At 50.4% G+C, this 17,152-nt stretch overlaps 1 protein-coding gene across 2 annotated transcripts in view; it reads left to right on the top strand.

Annotated features, from left to right (window-relative positions):
- Positions 1-9,795, top strand: part of CTNNBL1 (catenin beta like 1) — a 56,189-nt gene extending 46,394 nt beyond the window's left edge. The window contains exons 14-16 of one of the 2 annotated variants that reach the window (XM_074605240.1): positions 3,258-3,395; positions 4,031-4,103; positions 9,538-9,795. In XM_074605240.1, coding sequence (XP_074461341.1) covers positions 3,258-3,395; positions 4,031-4,103; positions 9,538-9,626 — 300 coding nt within the window. In that variant the 3' untranslated portion in view covers positions 9,627-9,795. Of the gene's footprint in view, positions 1-3,257; positions 3,396-4,030; positions 4,104-8,676 lie in introns of both variants that reach the window. The other variant, XM_074605239.1, reaches the window with a different exon arrangement.
- The last annotated feature ends 7,357 nt before the right edge of the window (positions 9,796-17,152 follow it).

The following is a 17,152-nucleotide window of genomic DNA, read 5'->3' as shown; positions in this document are numbered from 1 at the left end:
TCAATGTACAGAATTTCAAGTGTGTTTCTGCTTATAAGGCAGGAATGAAGAAAGTCCTTCCCACGACAGAGGGCTCTGGTGGTTTCTTGTGTGGTTCTGAGAGTTTCTTGGTCGCCTTGGTGTGACCTGGATGCCTGCCTGCTCTCCTGGCAGCAGCAGAGTCCATGCCTGACTAGGGCTCGCTCCTAAGAGTTCTGTCTTTCGAGGAAAACGGTGGTCAGTCTGCTGAAGAGACCGTGTGGTCTGCAGCCTCTGCATTTGATAGAGGCTCCTGGAGAAATCATTGTCACAGCTGTGAGCTGAAAGCAGATGGTCTTGGGCATTCCTTGTTATGGTGGTCTGACTTCACCCAAGGCTTCTGCTTGCTTTTCTCCTGTTGGCAAGTGTCAGTCTCCATCTCCTGCATGTCCTTTTTGACTAAGAGCTTAGCAATGACCTTGAGTTCGGCTGTCTGCCTGGGGTCTGAAAGCACCTCCTGACCATGGCTTGCATCACTTGCCAACCCCAGTAATACAGACAGAAAGTAGTAAGGGGAGAGAATCTGTATTTGGTGTAGGACGCAAGTTTTGATATGCACGGCCATTCAGAGCCTGCTCATCTCTGATGACCTGGAGCAGCCTCGCTGTCCCACCCGGTGAGGAAGTAAAACCAGGGTTCTGGTGGTGCTCTTTGTTCTCGATCAGCGCCCATCCCTTCTGCTGTGCCCAGCCTTGCCGTGTGTGCTGGGGAAGGTGAATGGAAGGTAAGGAAGGAGGAGGATGCGGGGAATCCTGTGGGCCCCTACTCCAGTGAGGACATGGAGCAGATGGGATCTTCTGTGTAGCATTGGCAGATCCATTGTACCTTTAGGTTTTGAGTCTTTACTTGACACCTCGAGGCCTGTCAGTCCTGCCTCATTAGTGTGACAGAAGCTCATTTTAGCTTCACAAAAGCCCATCTTATTGCTGTCTTCTCCCATCAGCAAGGGGCATCTCCGTACATATTGTTGGCAGATTAGAAATGGCATCTGAGTGCTCATTTGGAGGTTAGGGACTTGACAGCTCTGAAAGAGAGACAAAGTGGAAAGGTGGCTATTTGGTACTGTACTGGGAGGCAGATTAGCATTTAAAGGGTGGTTGTGATTTTATTATTTTTTTTTCTTAAAAAAAGACTGTGAAAAGGCACCTTAAAACTGTACTTGTCTTCTAATTCATATCTGCTTAATTTACTGGCACAAAATAATCTTGCTTCTCTGTTGAGAGGGGCTGTTATAACTGCTGCCTTCTCCGTGTAATCAAGACAGCAGTTGCCTGGATTCGGCTCCTGTGATCGCCGTGCTTGGATCAGAATACAGAACAGACATGGTCTTTGTTCCCTGCTCTGGAGATTCAAAGTCCCGGCCTGTTGATGTTTTTCTGGTCAGGAATTTAGCACTGTTGAGAAGAGTAGCCAATAAGCCTGTGTGCGGTGAGGAGGGTAAGTGGTAGTTTTGGGAAGGAGTGCCTTGTCGTCTTTCTGAAATGGGGTTTTTGGTTGTTTCAGTCAATATTCTGATCTCTTGCTAGCCAGACTCAACATTGCATAGCTTTAGAGACCGGATTTGATCAGATTCATGCAATTTGGCATGCATGTAGGGTGAGGAAAGTCACTCCTTGTACAAAATTGGATTTTTCTTTTCACTGGCAAGAGCTTGCATGCACATTTTGCCCAGTCATGCCTGTGCCCATGAGTTTGAGAAGCTGGAGTAAATTACGGTTGTGCAAATGCTGGAGTCTTTAGCATCAGGATCTGATGCTAAAGCATCCTGGAGCGTAGCCAAAGCAGGGAATTCATGGCATTGGTAACTAGGGATAGCTTTTTAAACTTAACTTGTTCTTTCACTGGCAAGCTAAGTTTCTAGGAGGAAAAGTATTTCGTTACTTGTGCTTTCCTCTCTCACTTTCGGGACGGAGTGCTAAACAGCTGTGCTTCTAAGCCACTTATTCAGATTTCTGTATGGTGAGCGTCCATTGCACTCCCTCCAGTGAGAAGTGCACAGGGTTAATTTTCCTTCTTGTGCCTAAAAGACTCTACTGACAATTAGATGCGAGGACTTGGCTTGACAAAACGGGAAAATTTGGTAGCCTCCATCATCTTTGGTGCCGGTGACCTTGTGTGTGTTTGCCTGGAGCACGAGCACCCCGAGGAAGCGCTTCTTGCTGAGCATTACAGGTACAGTGCTCTCGCCGGTGATGGCTCTAATGAGAAAATATTGCTCCGCTGGTGTGTGCCCACCTGCCAGCCGGCTGCATAATAAATCACACAAGCTGCAGCGAGCTAGCAGGGTCTGACAGGCTGCTTCCTTTATTTAAGAACAAAACCAAAAAAACAAACCCCCAAATGCAAAAGGTCACACATGACATCAGTTATTTTGGCCTGTCGGTCTCCATGAAAATGGATGGCGGGTTCAGCTGGGGGACGTGGCCGGCCTTTCTTGGGAGGAAACTGCTCTGAGCGTATTGCTGGGCTGCTTTTGCTGGTGTTTTGAAGAAGACGCTCTGTCCAAACAAGACAAATGGAATGGCCTCTTGCCTTCTGCCTTTGGGCTTCCATTTGGGCAGGTCTCGCTGGTGAAACACCGTACGTGCAGGGGAAGAAGGAACCATCGCCGTACCCGCAGAAGCCGGTGGTCTTCTGCTAACAGACCCCAGCTGGCGTTTGGCCCCGTCAGCATCCCTAACAGATGAAGCTGGAAAAGGAAGGCTGGCCATGGTAAAGCTGTACTTGTGGAGAATTTTCGGACCTGTTTTCTCATTCATCAGTCGATAATGAAGTTGGAAGCCTGATAGGTCTTTGAGGCTGCTGGAGTCATGTTCTGCACTGCTTAACAGCACCCTCAAATGGCCAGTAAAGAGCAGGGTTTTGGGTTTTTTTTTTTTGTTCCATTTTGACAAAGAACTTATAAATAATAGATAACACTGGTTTGTTCCATATTCAGAGTCTCTGATCGCTCAATTTCAAAATGTAATTTGTATGTTTAAATTAAAATTTTAATTTGCAGATGGACACACTTCACAACCAGCAAAGGCTGAATCTTGTTCAAAATTGAATGAAATGTTTTGTGAATTTAAATTAATTATTAAAAGAAGTACTTCCTTGGCAAGAAATATATGGATGTTAATGTTTTGGGGAACAAAGCGCTTCTTAAGAAACCACAAATATTACCAACGTTTTGCCACGAGTAATGGGAAGCACTTTGAGAGACAGTCATCACACCTTTTCTTTGTGTTGCTTTACAGGACATGGTGCGTCGGGGAGAGATAATAGACGATGACATGGAAGACGAATTTTATCTCCGTCGCCTGGATGCCGGTCTCTTTGTTCTACAGCTCATTTGTTACATCATGGCAGAGATCTGTAATGCCAATGTTCCCCAGGTAAAGCTGTGTACAAGGTTGGCAGATCACTTGTATTTCCATCCATGATACAAACAAGACTCTAAATCCTTGCAAATGCTGTCTTATTGAATAATCTCCTCTTTAATTCCTTTTTTTTTTTTTTTTTTGGAGGAAACCTCCTGCTTATTGCACTTGTGTGTATACAGCTTCATCACGTCATAGCAGTTAGGAGGGCATTAGTGGGTACAGAAGCTGATCGTTGTCACAGAATTCATACAGTCTGCCATGAGCAAAATCACAGTTTGAAATGGAAAAGCCCTATTTATGCCACTGCTGAGAGAGTAGTGGAAGGGGACGTTCTCTCAGAAGGTCTCACAAAGGCACAGACTACAGCAGGTGGCTTCTCTTGATTGTGCAAAATACTGCATCTCTGCTGGTGTGAACATATTGGAGTTTGTGAATATGTTATGTGATTACTTGTGCCTGTGCTACATGCATTTCTGAATGTTTCTGAGCATGTGCTCTGGGACTGTGGGCTAACAAGGTGTTGAGTTGGGTTTTGTGGTGCTCAGCGTTTCCTGCTCTTCCCTCAAAAAAAGTGGGGGAAAAAGGGGTTGTGCATGGTTTTGTGTTGTATTGGATATGACTTTCTTCTCTTTCCTGTCCCCAATTAGATTCGCCAGAGAGTCCATCAGATTCTGAACATGAGAGGCAGCTCCATTAAAATTGTTCGACACATCCTAAAGGGTGAGTTGAGATATTCCTATGCATGGGTCTCATGTCTACCAGGGACAGCTTGGTCATCGATTTCTAGGATCAGCCTTCACATATGATTCTCCTTGACTTCCTGAGCATCTTCAGGCAGCAGTTGAGTAGTGTTCTGAGATCTGGGCAGGGCTGGAATCACCCTGATAAGGGGCATGCTTTACCTTGGAGTTAGGACACCTGCTGTTGTCTGCTGTCATGGAACAGCATGTCACTTCATGCTGCCATCAGCTGCAGACTGGCTGGAACTAGCTACCGACGTTAACTCTAGAGTAAATATTTAAGGGAAGTGTATATGCACGCTAGAGGGGAGAAGAGTGGAGTCTCATCTTTCATTAACATGGCCCTGCACTTTACCATCTGCACCATATTAGTATCCGTGGTGTATTTGTCTTGTTCTTAGTGTCAGATTAATATGGATTATAGCATTAAAGTATCCTCTGTAGCTTTAAAATGTAGCTGTTGTGATTTGCAATCCGGGTTTTAAAGTACTGCTTGTTATTTTTAATGCTTATGTTGAATTAGAGCAATGCTTATTTGAGCTGTGACTCTCATCTGTAGCCTGCCGTCCTTCAGCAGAAGCAGCCAGTTGAACTGGGGAAGAAGAGGACAGGAGTCAGACTGTCCCCACAGCTCCCTCTGAGCTGCGAGGCTTAGCTAGAGAGCTGGTAATCTGCTGCCCACAGGAGGTACCTCCTTAATTAGCAGAGGGCTGTGCAGGACGTGTCTGCTCCTGAGGCGGTGTTGTTTTTGGTGACAGGGTGAGGAGTCCCTCTCTCTTTCTCTTGTGGAGGGAAAGGAAGGTTGGCAGCATCTCTGGGGGTAATGGGCTGTGCGTTGTGCTGTTTCGACGTCTCTGCTTTCTTTGGGAATAACAATGATGTTCTCCTGGCCTTTTCTTCCCCCCGCCCTTCCCCAACACTGGCAGATACAGGCAGCTTTTTTTCTTGCAGATCCTGTTTTTCTCCCTTCCCATATGCAGGAAAGAGGGGGATCAGAAGGATGGCTGCTATGACCATATTAAGAGTGATTTTCTGACAGTGTGAGATTACCTGCAGCTCTAGGCAATCTCTTTGGCCCTTGTCCTTTGCCAGCAAGTGCAAGCTAATGTCTGCTGATGAACAGGGGGGACTGGATAGGATGTCTTTTCTGCTTTTAATTATGATACTTGACAATTCCTGCCTGCAGACTGTCCATTTCCAACTTGGAGCATGGCATGCATCTGCTTTCAGATTGCCGTGCTTGACCGGGGCCACGGGTGCCCAAGGGATTTGTCTGCACACCTCGCTGTATTTACGCACCTCACGTTCATGTCTCTGGTTTGTTGATTTACATACTAAGCTGAATTGGAGGGCAGCTGCATTAAAATTTCATCTGATTCTTTCTTTCACAGACAGTGACTTGCATTGTGAAACTTTTTCAGTGGTTTTATCATGTCTTGCAAGCTGTGGATTGTACAGCAGGCTCAGTACTCTCAGCAGTAACACGTTCTCTGCCTGAAGAGGCCAGACATAGCATGTTAATAATACAGGTGTTGGATACCATTTTTGGGGCTCTGTCTTCAGCTCTCCTCAACTTTTATGCTTGTCAGTTTTAGAGCCTTTTGCCATCACAGTTGTCAATGACCTTAGAAATGCATTTGTTGGTGGGATCTTGTGAAATACTACAACGGGGCCCAGAAGATTCCTACCTGGTAGGAGCAGGTGAAACTTAAGCTTTTCAGTAGTTACACACCTATGTCGAAATATGTTGTCAGTGTAGATTCACCAACTTTTAACAGAAGGGTCTCCAGAGGAATCGGTTCGTTGAGGACAGTTTGCCTGTTGGAGTAGTTTGGTTGTGGACCTGGAAGTGTGGGGGGCCAGCGGGGGATTTCTGAAATTCAATTGGTGTCAGAACTGTACGACTCTATCCCAAATGACTGAGAGATCGGGAGCCTTCAGCCTTGTCTGAAACGTTTCCAGGCCACTTTCCGACTTGCTCTCAGGACAGATAAGGGCTGGTTTATTTTTACTTTTCTTTCAGTGTTTTGCTCTTGTTCAGTTTTTATTTTCTATTTTTGCATACTAATTAGGTGCTTAGTTTTTAGTTTGATTTTTATGGCCTACATATTCTCCATGTTTCTCTGGCAACCTGACAGCTGATGGATCCCTTGGGGTTGCTCAGAATTACTTATGATGCAAGCGAGGAAGCAAGACTGTTTTCTTATGGTAGGGCTTTCAAGGGGGAGGAGTGGGCAGGGAATAACTGAAGGCTCATTAAATGCATTTCTGCAGGCTGACCAGTCCTCCCACCGTTCCTTTTTCTTGAAGATCAAGCATTACTTGCAACGGGACAGGTAGTTTATCCTTTGGAAGAAAAGAACCGAATGGTGTGTGCCTTGGCTGGCGGGGTGTTTCAGGGATGGCGACTGGTCTTCATGACAGCAAGTGTTGCCTGTAACTTTGCCATTCCTGGTCTCCATCTCTCTCATTGGGAATGGAGTTGAGGCACAGACCTCTCTAAATAGTGATAGTCGGCCCTGGAACGGGAAAGCACGCTGTTCCTTACTGATCTGGACAGACCAGGCTTTGGTACCTGCTCCCTTTGGGGAGCTGCTATCAGAGGAGCAGGAGCTCTGCGGGAACTGAGATGCAGAGGTCCCTCCCCAGAAGCACTGACAGGAGATGCCTGGTTAAACATCTTCTTTTCAGTGAAGGTAATGGGCCCATCAGGGAGCTGGGAAGGTGGAATGCCTACTGAATGCTATAAACCAAACCTGTTAGCATGAGTAATCAAAAAGAAAAGGTAGGTATGTTATGAGGACTGTGCTAAATTTGGCCTGTGGTCCCTCAGTATGTGCAGGCTTTATAGCTTCCAATATCCATTACAAGCTTCAATATTTCCCTATTGATTTTTACTGTTCTGTAACCATTGTATTTTGTCTAATGAAGCAGAAACCAATCTTAGGTCCTTTCCCTTTGTGTAGCTACAGCAATGTGTAAGCTGTGTTTAACTGTTGGCAGGGGGAGCTTACATTTGATTTTTTTTTTTTTTTTTTTTGCTGTCTCACTGAAGTAGTGGAATTTTAAATAAAAAAGTAAATACATAAAGCCTTGGTGGGAGATTTTTTTTTTAAGCCCGGTTCTGGGGGTTTTATCTGGTCTCTTCAAATTAGCAGCTGTTGGTAACCCAGTAAACATTCTGCCTTGGGAGTCACTGGGATTTTAGTATTACGAAGCCTAAATATTTAGAAGGAAAAATGCTGAGCTTTTGGATAAGATTAGAGGAATTTGTGGCTTGCTTTTGTCTGAGTGATCTCATTGGGACAATAGAAGGGCAGTGTCGTTAGTGACACTGGGCAGTTTCTCTGCTTGAGTTGTATGTTCAAGTACCCTGGCGCAGCCCTTAAAGATCAAACCGGAGCTGGGCCACGAGCCCGCTGCCTGCGGTGCGGGCGCTTCAAGCACGGAGCTCTGCCTGTGGCCGGGGCCAACCCGGGCTGCCCCAGTGCTGTGCTGGGCTCGGAGACCACCTCCGTCCCCTGGCGCAGGTATCCTGAGCTGTCGAGAGGCGGCAGGCAGGGAAGCATTTCCCTTGGGCTGCAATAAACACAAGCAATTGCAGTTGCCGCATCTGTTTCAGAGGCGCTCACTCTGATAAAGCACGGAAAGGGCTCGTTGGGGACGGAGTCTGCTCCTCTGCAAGCTCCCCGCGGGGACACGGCTGCTGATAGAAAGCTCTGGTACTGCCCAAAGGGGACAGGAGAAAGCGAGCTAAACGCTGGCCTCAGCCGTCGCTTTCTCCTGGGAAGGTAACGCCGTCTCCGCCACAGCGGGGTTTATCTCCTGCCAGAAAGCGGGTGGCAGGTTTTATCCCCAGACGCTGCGATGCCACCCTTTGCTAAAACATGCAGACCGCAGCAGAGCTGATGCCGGGCTGCTGGGGCCTTGCCCTCACGCAATTAGCCGCTACGTAGGTAGCTACAACAAATCTACTAGCTTGCTGCTGTCCTCGTTAAGTGCGATGGAGAGTTTCTTCTCCGTCTGAGGGGAGAGTTGCCTGTGCTGGTCCCCCTTCTTCAGGACAGCAAGGAGGTCGGGATCACTTGCAGCAAACCTCAGCGTTACCCGCCTGCTCTTGTTACAGGTGCTGTAGCAGTTTATAAATATTAAAAGGATTTCTCCCAGAGGCCCTGGCAAAGAACTCTGCTGCTTGTACATGGAGAGAGAGTGCATGCAGGAGGGAAGACTCCCACATCAGCTAACTTCTCCCTGTCCTCACTCTTTTCGGTGCTCTTATAATAAAGGCTTTGATGGAGCTCAGAAGCATGTAGCAGTGCTGAACGTATAAATATTAAAGCAAACTTTCTACAGCAACTTACCATTCAGATGCTGAATACAAGCTGTTCTGTTTGTTTGGGAAGAAGGGAAAGAATGCGAGAAGACGGAGGCTGGAAAACACTGTCTAACCAGGCAGTCTCCTCCTGATTTACTAAGATTTGTTCAGCTCCTTGCTTTCGCAGCTCAAAACCTGCTTTTCTTTTTTTCTTTTTAAACCATCTTTGAATATGCAGGTTCTGGTGGCAGGAAGGAGGGAGCTGGTATGGGGATGAGAGCTGCCAGCTTTAAATGAATGTCAGGAAGGAGAGCTGCAGAGGCAATTTTTGGTTCCATGGTGTTTAGCCCTGTGCATGGATGGGCAAGACCGCGATCGGGGTCTGGTATCCTCTGCCTGAAGACAAGGATTTTGGTTTGTTGTTAAATCTGAACTGGTGTGTTTTCTTCCGCGTGGGTTAAAAGCACTCGTAGGTTGGGGAATTGGTCTCCACTTGGCAGAAATCCTCATTCAGGACGCTCGGACAACGGACGGGTTAAACGCAGGGTTAGGGATGGTTAACAATTGTGTGACAGCCCCTGCCTGACCTTCCCTGATGATACTCCGTGTTAAAAGAGACCTAGAAAGGACTATCCAGGACTGGTTTGAATTTCTTGGGCTGAGAGAGGCCAGCGATACGACTGTCCAGTTCAAACAGCTGCCGGTGGGCTGCTCCATTATGGGATAGCAGGGGCATTGGGAGGAGCACCTGGACGGTCACCTTCCTGAATGGTTAAATGCTGGGGAAGGCGTCCTGCCTCTGGGTGCTAGTGTCTGCTTGGGTTCGTTGTGCTGCTTAGTGACGAGAGCAATATGTGCCTGCTACAGTCTCTTTGCTACAAAAGCTTTTAATGTGAGGGGTCAGTAGGTGTTTATTATGCAAAGCTTTTACCTTGGGGATGGGGAGAAAAACCATCAATGCTCCTTGCATAAATTCCCATTCAGTTGTTTGCAGTGGATGTAGATTTAGATTTCGCTGCGGTACCTGCAAGAGAAGTTGCCCATCGTTCGTTAGTACCTCACTCAAAGCCTGTTGTCTGTCTGCTTTTCTCCCCTGCAGAGTACGCGGAGAACATCGGGGATGGGAAGAACCAGGAGTTTCGGGAGAGTGAGCAGAAGCGGATCCTGGATCTGCTGGAGAATTTCTGAGGACTCGGGGGCCGAATTCCGCGTCTGCCCACGAGGATGCAGCGTCTGGTTCTCCCCCCTTCTGCTGCCCTCCTCCAGCCTTGATTGCGCGATAAAAGTGATGTTTCTATGAAACTGCTTCTAAATGGGATTTTGGTGATATTAAAGATAGTTTGCTTTTTTTTTTTAATTCCTCGCTGGTTATTTAAGTAGTCTGCCGTGAGTGGGATTGCAGCCGCATACCTTGCAGCAGGGCAGCTCAAGACTTCTCCTTTTTTTAACATTTTTTTGCCCCCAAGTCAAACTGCAGTGGTCAGTGTGAAACAATATGACCCTGTACGCATTAGAGGGAGAGTAAAGAGGAAGCCCAGATAGCTCAAGAGATTGTTTGCAAGTTATTCCAGCCTGATACATTAACAAAAATGTACAACCCGCTGTACTGGTGTAAACTGGGGAGGCTGAGGCATTGGTATGTGTCCAGTTCAACTGTTCTTCAGTGGCAGAGGGTAGCCAGGAATCAATCCCATTAGCCATTCCTGCTAAATCTTCCCAAAGGTGAGTCAGAATCGATGAAAAGTTTTGGCATCCCCTGAAGGGGGGGTGGGGTCTTATCCGGGTTATACTCCAAGCTAAGAGAGGGGGGTAAGTAATCAATAAAGTGCCCAAATTCCATTGACTTCCTTTCGCAGTTGGCTTTAGGTCTTGGCCATGCTTGTTCTGTAGGAAATCAGTATTCTGATTCTTGAACTGGGGGTCTGGCTTTTTATAGCAGCAAGAAGTTCGCCAGTAGAGGAGAGAAAACCCCACTCACGCGGCCTTTTGCAGGTGCGCTGTGGGAGCTGCAGAAAGACCAAGTGATTTGCCTCTGACCGACTGACTGATTGCGGTGGAACAGACCGCAGCTCATTTTTCTGTTACCCTTCTGCACTTGCAGTGTAATTTCAGATGTCAGCGTGCCAAACCCCACCGCTTCCCCGAACAGTGACTCCCGACTGGGACAAGAAGTAGCTGAGAATATTTTCCCCGCATCCTCTTTTCTTCTGCTAAAGTTAATGACTGTCATCACAAAACATCGCGGCTCCAGCAAGCTGGGCCTTGCCTAATTTAGAGAGATTTGCATGCTGGCAGCATTCATTTTTTATCTCCAAGAAAAATGCATTGTCAGGGAAGCTTAAAGGCTTCCTTCAATCATGACTGCGTAGGCACTGCTGGCCTGGGTGCTATCAAACGCTGTTATTCAGGAGATCAACATGGGAGTCATGGTTTCAGCAGCCACGAAAAGCTGCAAAAAATACATTTTTGGTGCAGAACTTGTTTGAATTCCTCATTTCTTTCTTCTGTTTTCAACGCGCTTCCTTAAAGGTGTTTTTTTTCCCTTATCTTTCAGATGTGTTTAGTTTTTTTTTTACTTGAGTCTGGGAATTGTTCCCTTTCTACACCGCAGACACTTGGTTTGTGGTCAAAGATGGTCTCTGGATTTGCTCCTGGAAGATGATCTGTTGTTCTGTCTCACAGTACCCTTGCGTTTGAAAAGCCGGGGAGAAAGGGAGGGAGCGCGGGGAAGGAGATTTGAGGCAGAAATGTAGGGGGAACTTAATAAAAATGAAACGGCTTCAACTGAAAAGCGTAGGGTCCACGTATCTGGGGGGGCAAAAGGGCAGGGAGGTTCTTGAAAATAGTATTATAAACTGTTTGAGTAGAAGGTAAGTTTTTGTTTTTTTTTTTTTAAATCTAAATGGAGCGTCTTTGATTGCACTGGGTTTGCTGCACGTGTTTGTGCTTTGCAGTCACTTCAGAGCTGGGTTCGTGTGCTGGTGCGGGCGTGCGGTGCATGATCGCTGCTCTGTCGGCTCCTCTCAGATGGGGAAAAACCTCCAGCGGCGTCTGACGGGAGTGAAAACCCCTCTCCCCCATTGCCGCTTCGGCTGGAGTTTGGCTTTTGGAAAGTAAATTTCTCCTCCCTTCCCATTTCCATTCCGGATGCGTTAGCTGGGTTACTAAATATGGAGACTCCGGGCTGAAAAATCACTCCCTGCTCTAATGGCTGGCCGGCTCGCCTTCCGGGAGCGGTGCTGCTGGAGGGAGCTCAGGCTGCTCGTAATGAATGTTCCTCTTGTATAAGACAGCTTTTCTTTGATTGTTTTTTTTCCCTTTTGTAATTTGTTAGCTCTTCAAAGCGCTTCACCAAATCCTTTAAGTCTCTGGATAGTTCACTGAAAGAATTGGTATTGAAGCCGTGGTGATTTAACGTGGTCTGTACCCCGTGATTACGTGGGGTACTGCTGCTTCTGCCGGGATGAGAGTGGCTCTCGGAGCGGGCATTTGGAGCTAGAAACGAGCCCGAGCTTGAACGACTCTCACCAGGTTGTTTTGGGGGAGTTTTCTTGTGGGTTTTTCCATTTGCTCGATGTCGGTCGCTGCCGCAGTGGGTTGTGTCAGTGAACGCTTACTGGGAGTATTCGTGTCCAGGGACAGCGGGTGAAGGAGCCAAAGGCTGGGTGCTGTGGTGGTGCCGTGGCGTGTGGGCTCGCTGGGCTCCCGGCGCAGCGGGGAAGGGTCCCGGCCAGCGGTTGGTGTTGTCCTGGCTCAGGAGAAGGGTCATGACTTTCCCACCTGGAATGGGGACAACCAGTGATGGGGGCTGGGGCTCAGCATCGTCCCACGAGCTGGTGTTCTCGGTGCCTGGCAGTACGGGCTGCAAACGGGACAGCCCGAGCCACTGCCCGCTCTCTAGCCCAGGCAGCCAAAGGAGGACCCGGTGCCCGTGCCGCAGCCTGAGTCAGGGGTGGCACCAGGAGATCACAGCTTTCTTCTCGGGGCTGCAGAGCCGTGGGGACGTGATGCCACCCCGTGCCCTGCCCATCACGGTTCCCGTGGCCAGCAGGGTGCTGCCGTGGTACTGCACTGCGCTGTGCCGCAGCCTCCCCAGGGCACGGTGAGCAGCCTGATGGCACTCGCGGGTCCTGTGCCAGCAGGACAGCCCAGCCCTGGGAGAAGGAACGCCTTGGAGGAGTGTTTTCACTTATTTTTTTTCCTTCCTGAGACGAAGGAGATACTTGCAGTGATTACAAAAAGCCAAAATGCCTGTGCCTACCTGAGCGCAACCCAACCGTCACGTCTCTCTCTGTGACAGATAAGGATGCTCCAGGTGTTGCTGAGGAATTAGCGCAGAACTTGTTATTGCAAGTCAGGCTTTTACAAGACAGATGATGAATTTTTCTCCCCTCCTAATTTCCAAACTCTTTCAGAGAGTGGAACCCCACTGCACAAAAGTTCGGATCCTCTGCCAGGTGGGACTGGGAGCAGCTCCGTATGAAACGTGTTGTCTTGTACAAAATCCTGTTAAAGCACAAAGAAAACCATTTAGGATCCCCAGCTCTGCTGGGTGTTGGTCACCCGGGTGCTGCACTGGGGTCTGGCTCTCCAGCACCCCGGTACCTGGCACAGCCGGGAAGTCGGAGCCCTCCCTGCTCCTGCCCGTGCACCCGCTGCTCCCGGGGCCATCCCTATCCATGGATTTGCCTCTGGGCTTGCATTGCCGCTCCTAGTGCTCGTGCCTGGTGAAATCCCCGCTCCATAAATATTTTCAGCAGATAAATAGTGAAATTTGGTGAGGAGAGGGAGATGCGCTGAAAGAAGGTGATCACCAGTAAATCACGATGTTGGTTTGGGGCGGTGGGAGCTGAGCTGCTCTCAAAAGCAGATTTTATTGGTGCGGTGCCCGGGGCAGGGAGACCGTTTTGTGCCTCTCCTGTACTTGGGGGAGCCTTCGGCACCCGGCACCGCCACACACCTGCGCACCGACCGCGAGCCCGGACCCTGGGACACACCGGATCCTCTGCCTTGGTCCTTGGGATGGCCTGGTTGCCCACCTGGGCCCGCCATTATTAATTAAGATAATTATTGAGCTTAATGTGCTGCTGCAGGCCAGCTCATTTTTGCTGTAATGCTGAGCAGCAGAGAAAAGCCTTGGAGGTATGAGGACGGGCGCCATGAGTCTTAGCAGCTGTGGAGAATGTCATTATTGTAATTGGGGGAGGATTAAAGGGTTGAGCTAATAATAATGCATTTTCTTAATGAAGCACTTGTAGGTTGTGGGCAGTGGGGTTTGTTCCCTGGTTTCACCTCTTCTGATTTTCTTTTTTTTGACCCTGGCTTAAAGATTGGGGGCAGCAGCAGCATCATGGTTGGCTTTTGGGCTAAATGTGTTTTTCTGGGAGTGGGGCGACAGAGCGGTGCAGACCCCAGGCAGCCCCGTTGGGCTCTGAGCTGCTGGAGGTGATGGCGGGGACATCTCGCCAGGTGACAGGAGCCGGGCGGCTTTGTCTGCCTCATCTCTGAGCCCTCGGCAAGTAAAGCCACGCGTTCCCCTGCCTGCCTGGTGGTGGCCGTGTGGGACACAGGGTGGCCCCAAGGCTTAAAACCTTCCCAAAGCAGGGATGGCCGGAGCAGCGCCATGACGGGGAGCACGAGCGGAGGCTGGAACGTGGCTGGGAAGATCCCTGGTGTGGGGTTTTGGGCAGGACACGAGACTGATGCACCCGCCGCTGCTCGGGCTCTGGGTGCCGGGCCGGGCTGCAGCATGGAGGCAGCGGAGCGTGCGGGGAGAGAGAGACCGATCTTCACTGCACCTCTCATTGGGACGTGTTTTCTTGTCTCTGATTGTAAACAGATTTGACTAAAGAGGTAAATTAGAAGTTAATTAGAGGGAACATGATTGATGAGGCACTCTGGTGATGGGGAGGTAGGAAACTTGTGCTCCAAGAGAGAGGAGAGCGGAGGGTGTTCTGCAGCAGGAGCGTCGCCCTTCGCCCCCACGCTCCCCCTGCTCCCCCTGCCCGCTGCAGAGGGACCCCGGGACGCGGTGCTGGGGGCTCTGCTCCCCCAGGGAAGCCCAGGTCTGCCGCAGGAGGGGATGCGAGCCCATCACCTTGGGCGTCTGGGCTCTGCGAGGGCACCAATCCGGGTCGGGTACGGGCTGCACGAGGCTGCTGAGCACCAGCGCAGGATTTGCAAAGCAGGAGAGCAAGGGACAGGGGAGATGTTGTCCCTGGTTTGCAGGGCCATCGGTTTCCTCTGCGCTCCGTGTGAGCACTTGCCCCCACAGGGTTTGCCCCCACAGGGTTTGCCCTTGCCCAGGTCCTCTCCAGGCTGGGACCGGACTGGGCTCTGCTGGGGCGAGTCCTGGGGAAGCCGGCGGGGGAAGGAGGCGGCAGAGGGATGGTTACACCAGCCCCGCGGTGGGCAATGGGGAGGGAGCCGCGGTGCGAAGGTGTCGGATCCCAGCTGCAGAAGTGCTGGGATTCCTCCCGCCGGGAGCGGCAGGAGCTGGCGGCACTTCCCCGTGGCCGCAGGAGACCAGCGCCGTCCTCACCGTGTCTGAATCCATCTTCGGCTCCGCTCCCGGCTGAGCCTCTCTAAACGGGGAGAAATGAGAGCAAATCATGGCTGAGGAATATCTCTTGACAGCCCGGTAGAGAGACCCAGGCTGCACTAAATACAAAGAGACACTGTCAAAATTGGGAAACAAACCTTCAGCAGCACAAATAAGTCACTTGAACTATTGATTTTTATTTTTTTTTTAATATTTTTTTTTCTTTTAAGACCTGGATTTTCAGGGAAAGCTTTTCTCATGTGGCAGTAAATAATCTAGAGGGGAAAAGGCTGGTTGGTTTGGGGTTTTGGTGTGTTAGGTTTTTTTACATGTGATTTTTTTTGGTCCTTAAAACAATGGTTTGGAAAGAGGGAACTGTTCCTGAAATGACTGACACCAGTGACAGCGTTTCTCTCCATCGGGAACCTGATGGTGGGTTTTGCAGAGGAGGAAGGAGTTAACGAGCTGGAAATGGGCACCAGTTGTTCTCTGAAGAAATAATTCTTTTCAAATCATTTTCTTCTGAATCTTATGCTTTGGATAACCTTGCCCTGCGCGGGGGCTGCTCTGGGCAGAGACCTGTGGCTCCCGAAGCCCTGATGTGCTGGGTGGAGGTTCCCACCGCCTTCCCCCACCCCATGCTGGGACCCCCAGGGCGTCCCCACGGTGGGAGGCGTGGGGCTGTGCCCGTTCCCGAGCCGGGCGTGGGGATGGAGCCGCTGCGTTTCCATGCCCCAGGGATGCTGTCCCTGTTCGTGGAGCCCCGGTGCTCTCCCAGCCGGGTCGTGCCATCGGGAAGGGCTGTGCCGGTAGCGGCACAAGGAGCCCATGGTGGTGCTGGAGTCCGAACCCCGCAGCTGGTGTGTCTGGGGCAGGGTTCCCTCCACACCCAAAACCCCCTCCTGGCTCTGCCTCCCTGCTTGATTTAAATTTTTTTTTAAGTTATTTTTCGTTGTTACGGCGCGGTTGGGTTGTGTTTGCTCACCTGAGCTCCCACCTCGCCGCCTCCCCCGGCTGTTTTGCATCCAGGGGTTTCAAATGGGCTCTGTCTCCGTGGCTTATTGCGCCCGGGATGATTTGTGGAGGAGAAGGTTGTAGCGTTGGCTGGCGGTAGCGTTGTTTTCCTGCAGTGCACGCAGACCTTTGCAAATAATCTAATAATGCAGGAATGTCAAACTTCAGCTGTGGAAGGAAATCCTTTTATACAGGGATTGTCAAGTCTCTAAACAAGTATCAGAAATGAGCTCGGTATCAATGTGGAGGGTGTTTATTCTGCCCGTCAGAGAGATGAACAACCCAATCCACTCTCCCAGGCAGCCGTGGATTCCAGCGTTGGCTTATGGACCTCAGGAGAGCTCCGTGTCTGGCACCGCAGCTCTCGGGGACTTGGGACCTGCCGCCCCTGGAGGGGCAAGAGCGGCCGCAGGCCAGGCAGGCAGCAGGGACCGGAGAGCAAACATCCCACCATGCCCCAGCGCTGGGGGTGCTGAGCCTCGGGGTGCCCCCCCCCCCCCCCCCCCCAAAAAAGGTGAATTTCAAAATAATTCATGAAGCAACCCTCAGCGCTTCAGCAGCTCTGGGGTTTTGGGTGGGTTTTTCTTTGTTATTTTTCTTCCCTGGATGCCTTAAGCTGAAGACGCGGTTCCCGGGCAGCTCTGCTATCCGAAGAAAACACGGGGTTTGGAGTGTCAGAACGGACGTGAGCAGCGCTCGGTTGCCGGCAGGAAGGACTTGACCCATCTCGGCTGGGCTCTGGGTGTCCTTGGGGAGTGATGGGACAGGGCTGTGTCACGGGGGGACGGTCCCTGCGCCTCGGCCACAGCAAGTGGATCCTCCCGGCTGCCCTCTGGGTGTCCTCCTGGGGCCCTGGCCAGGGCGATCCCCCAGGAGGTGCCGCTGATGGAGCTGGATCCCCCCCAATCCTTCCAACCTCTCTTCCAGATCTTCAGAGCTTCACTGCAACCTCCGGCTCCGCGGGCTCGCCTTTGCCACCCAACGGGACAGGGACAGGGTGTGCGGCACAGGGACAACGTGCACAGGAACCTTGTGGGCGCGCACGTGGGGTCGTGGCGGACGCGGTGCCGCCGGGGTCTTTGCGGTGTCGCTGCGTGGAAACGGCCACTGGGTTCCCCCGTCTTGCAGGTACCCACCTGGCGCAGCACCAGCGGCACGT

This window comes from Larus michahellis, chromosome 12 (genome assembly GCF_964199755.1).
Source record: "Larus michahellis chromosome 12, bLarMic1.1, whole genome shotgun sequence".
NCBI classification, from domain to species: Eukaryota; Metazoa; Chordata; class Aves; order Charadriiformes; family Laridae; genus Larus; species Larus michahellis.
The sequence above is the reverse complement of the archived record's forward strand: the minus strand, read 5'-3'. Positions and strand labels throughout refer to the sequence as shown.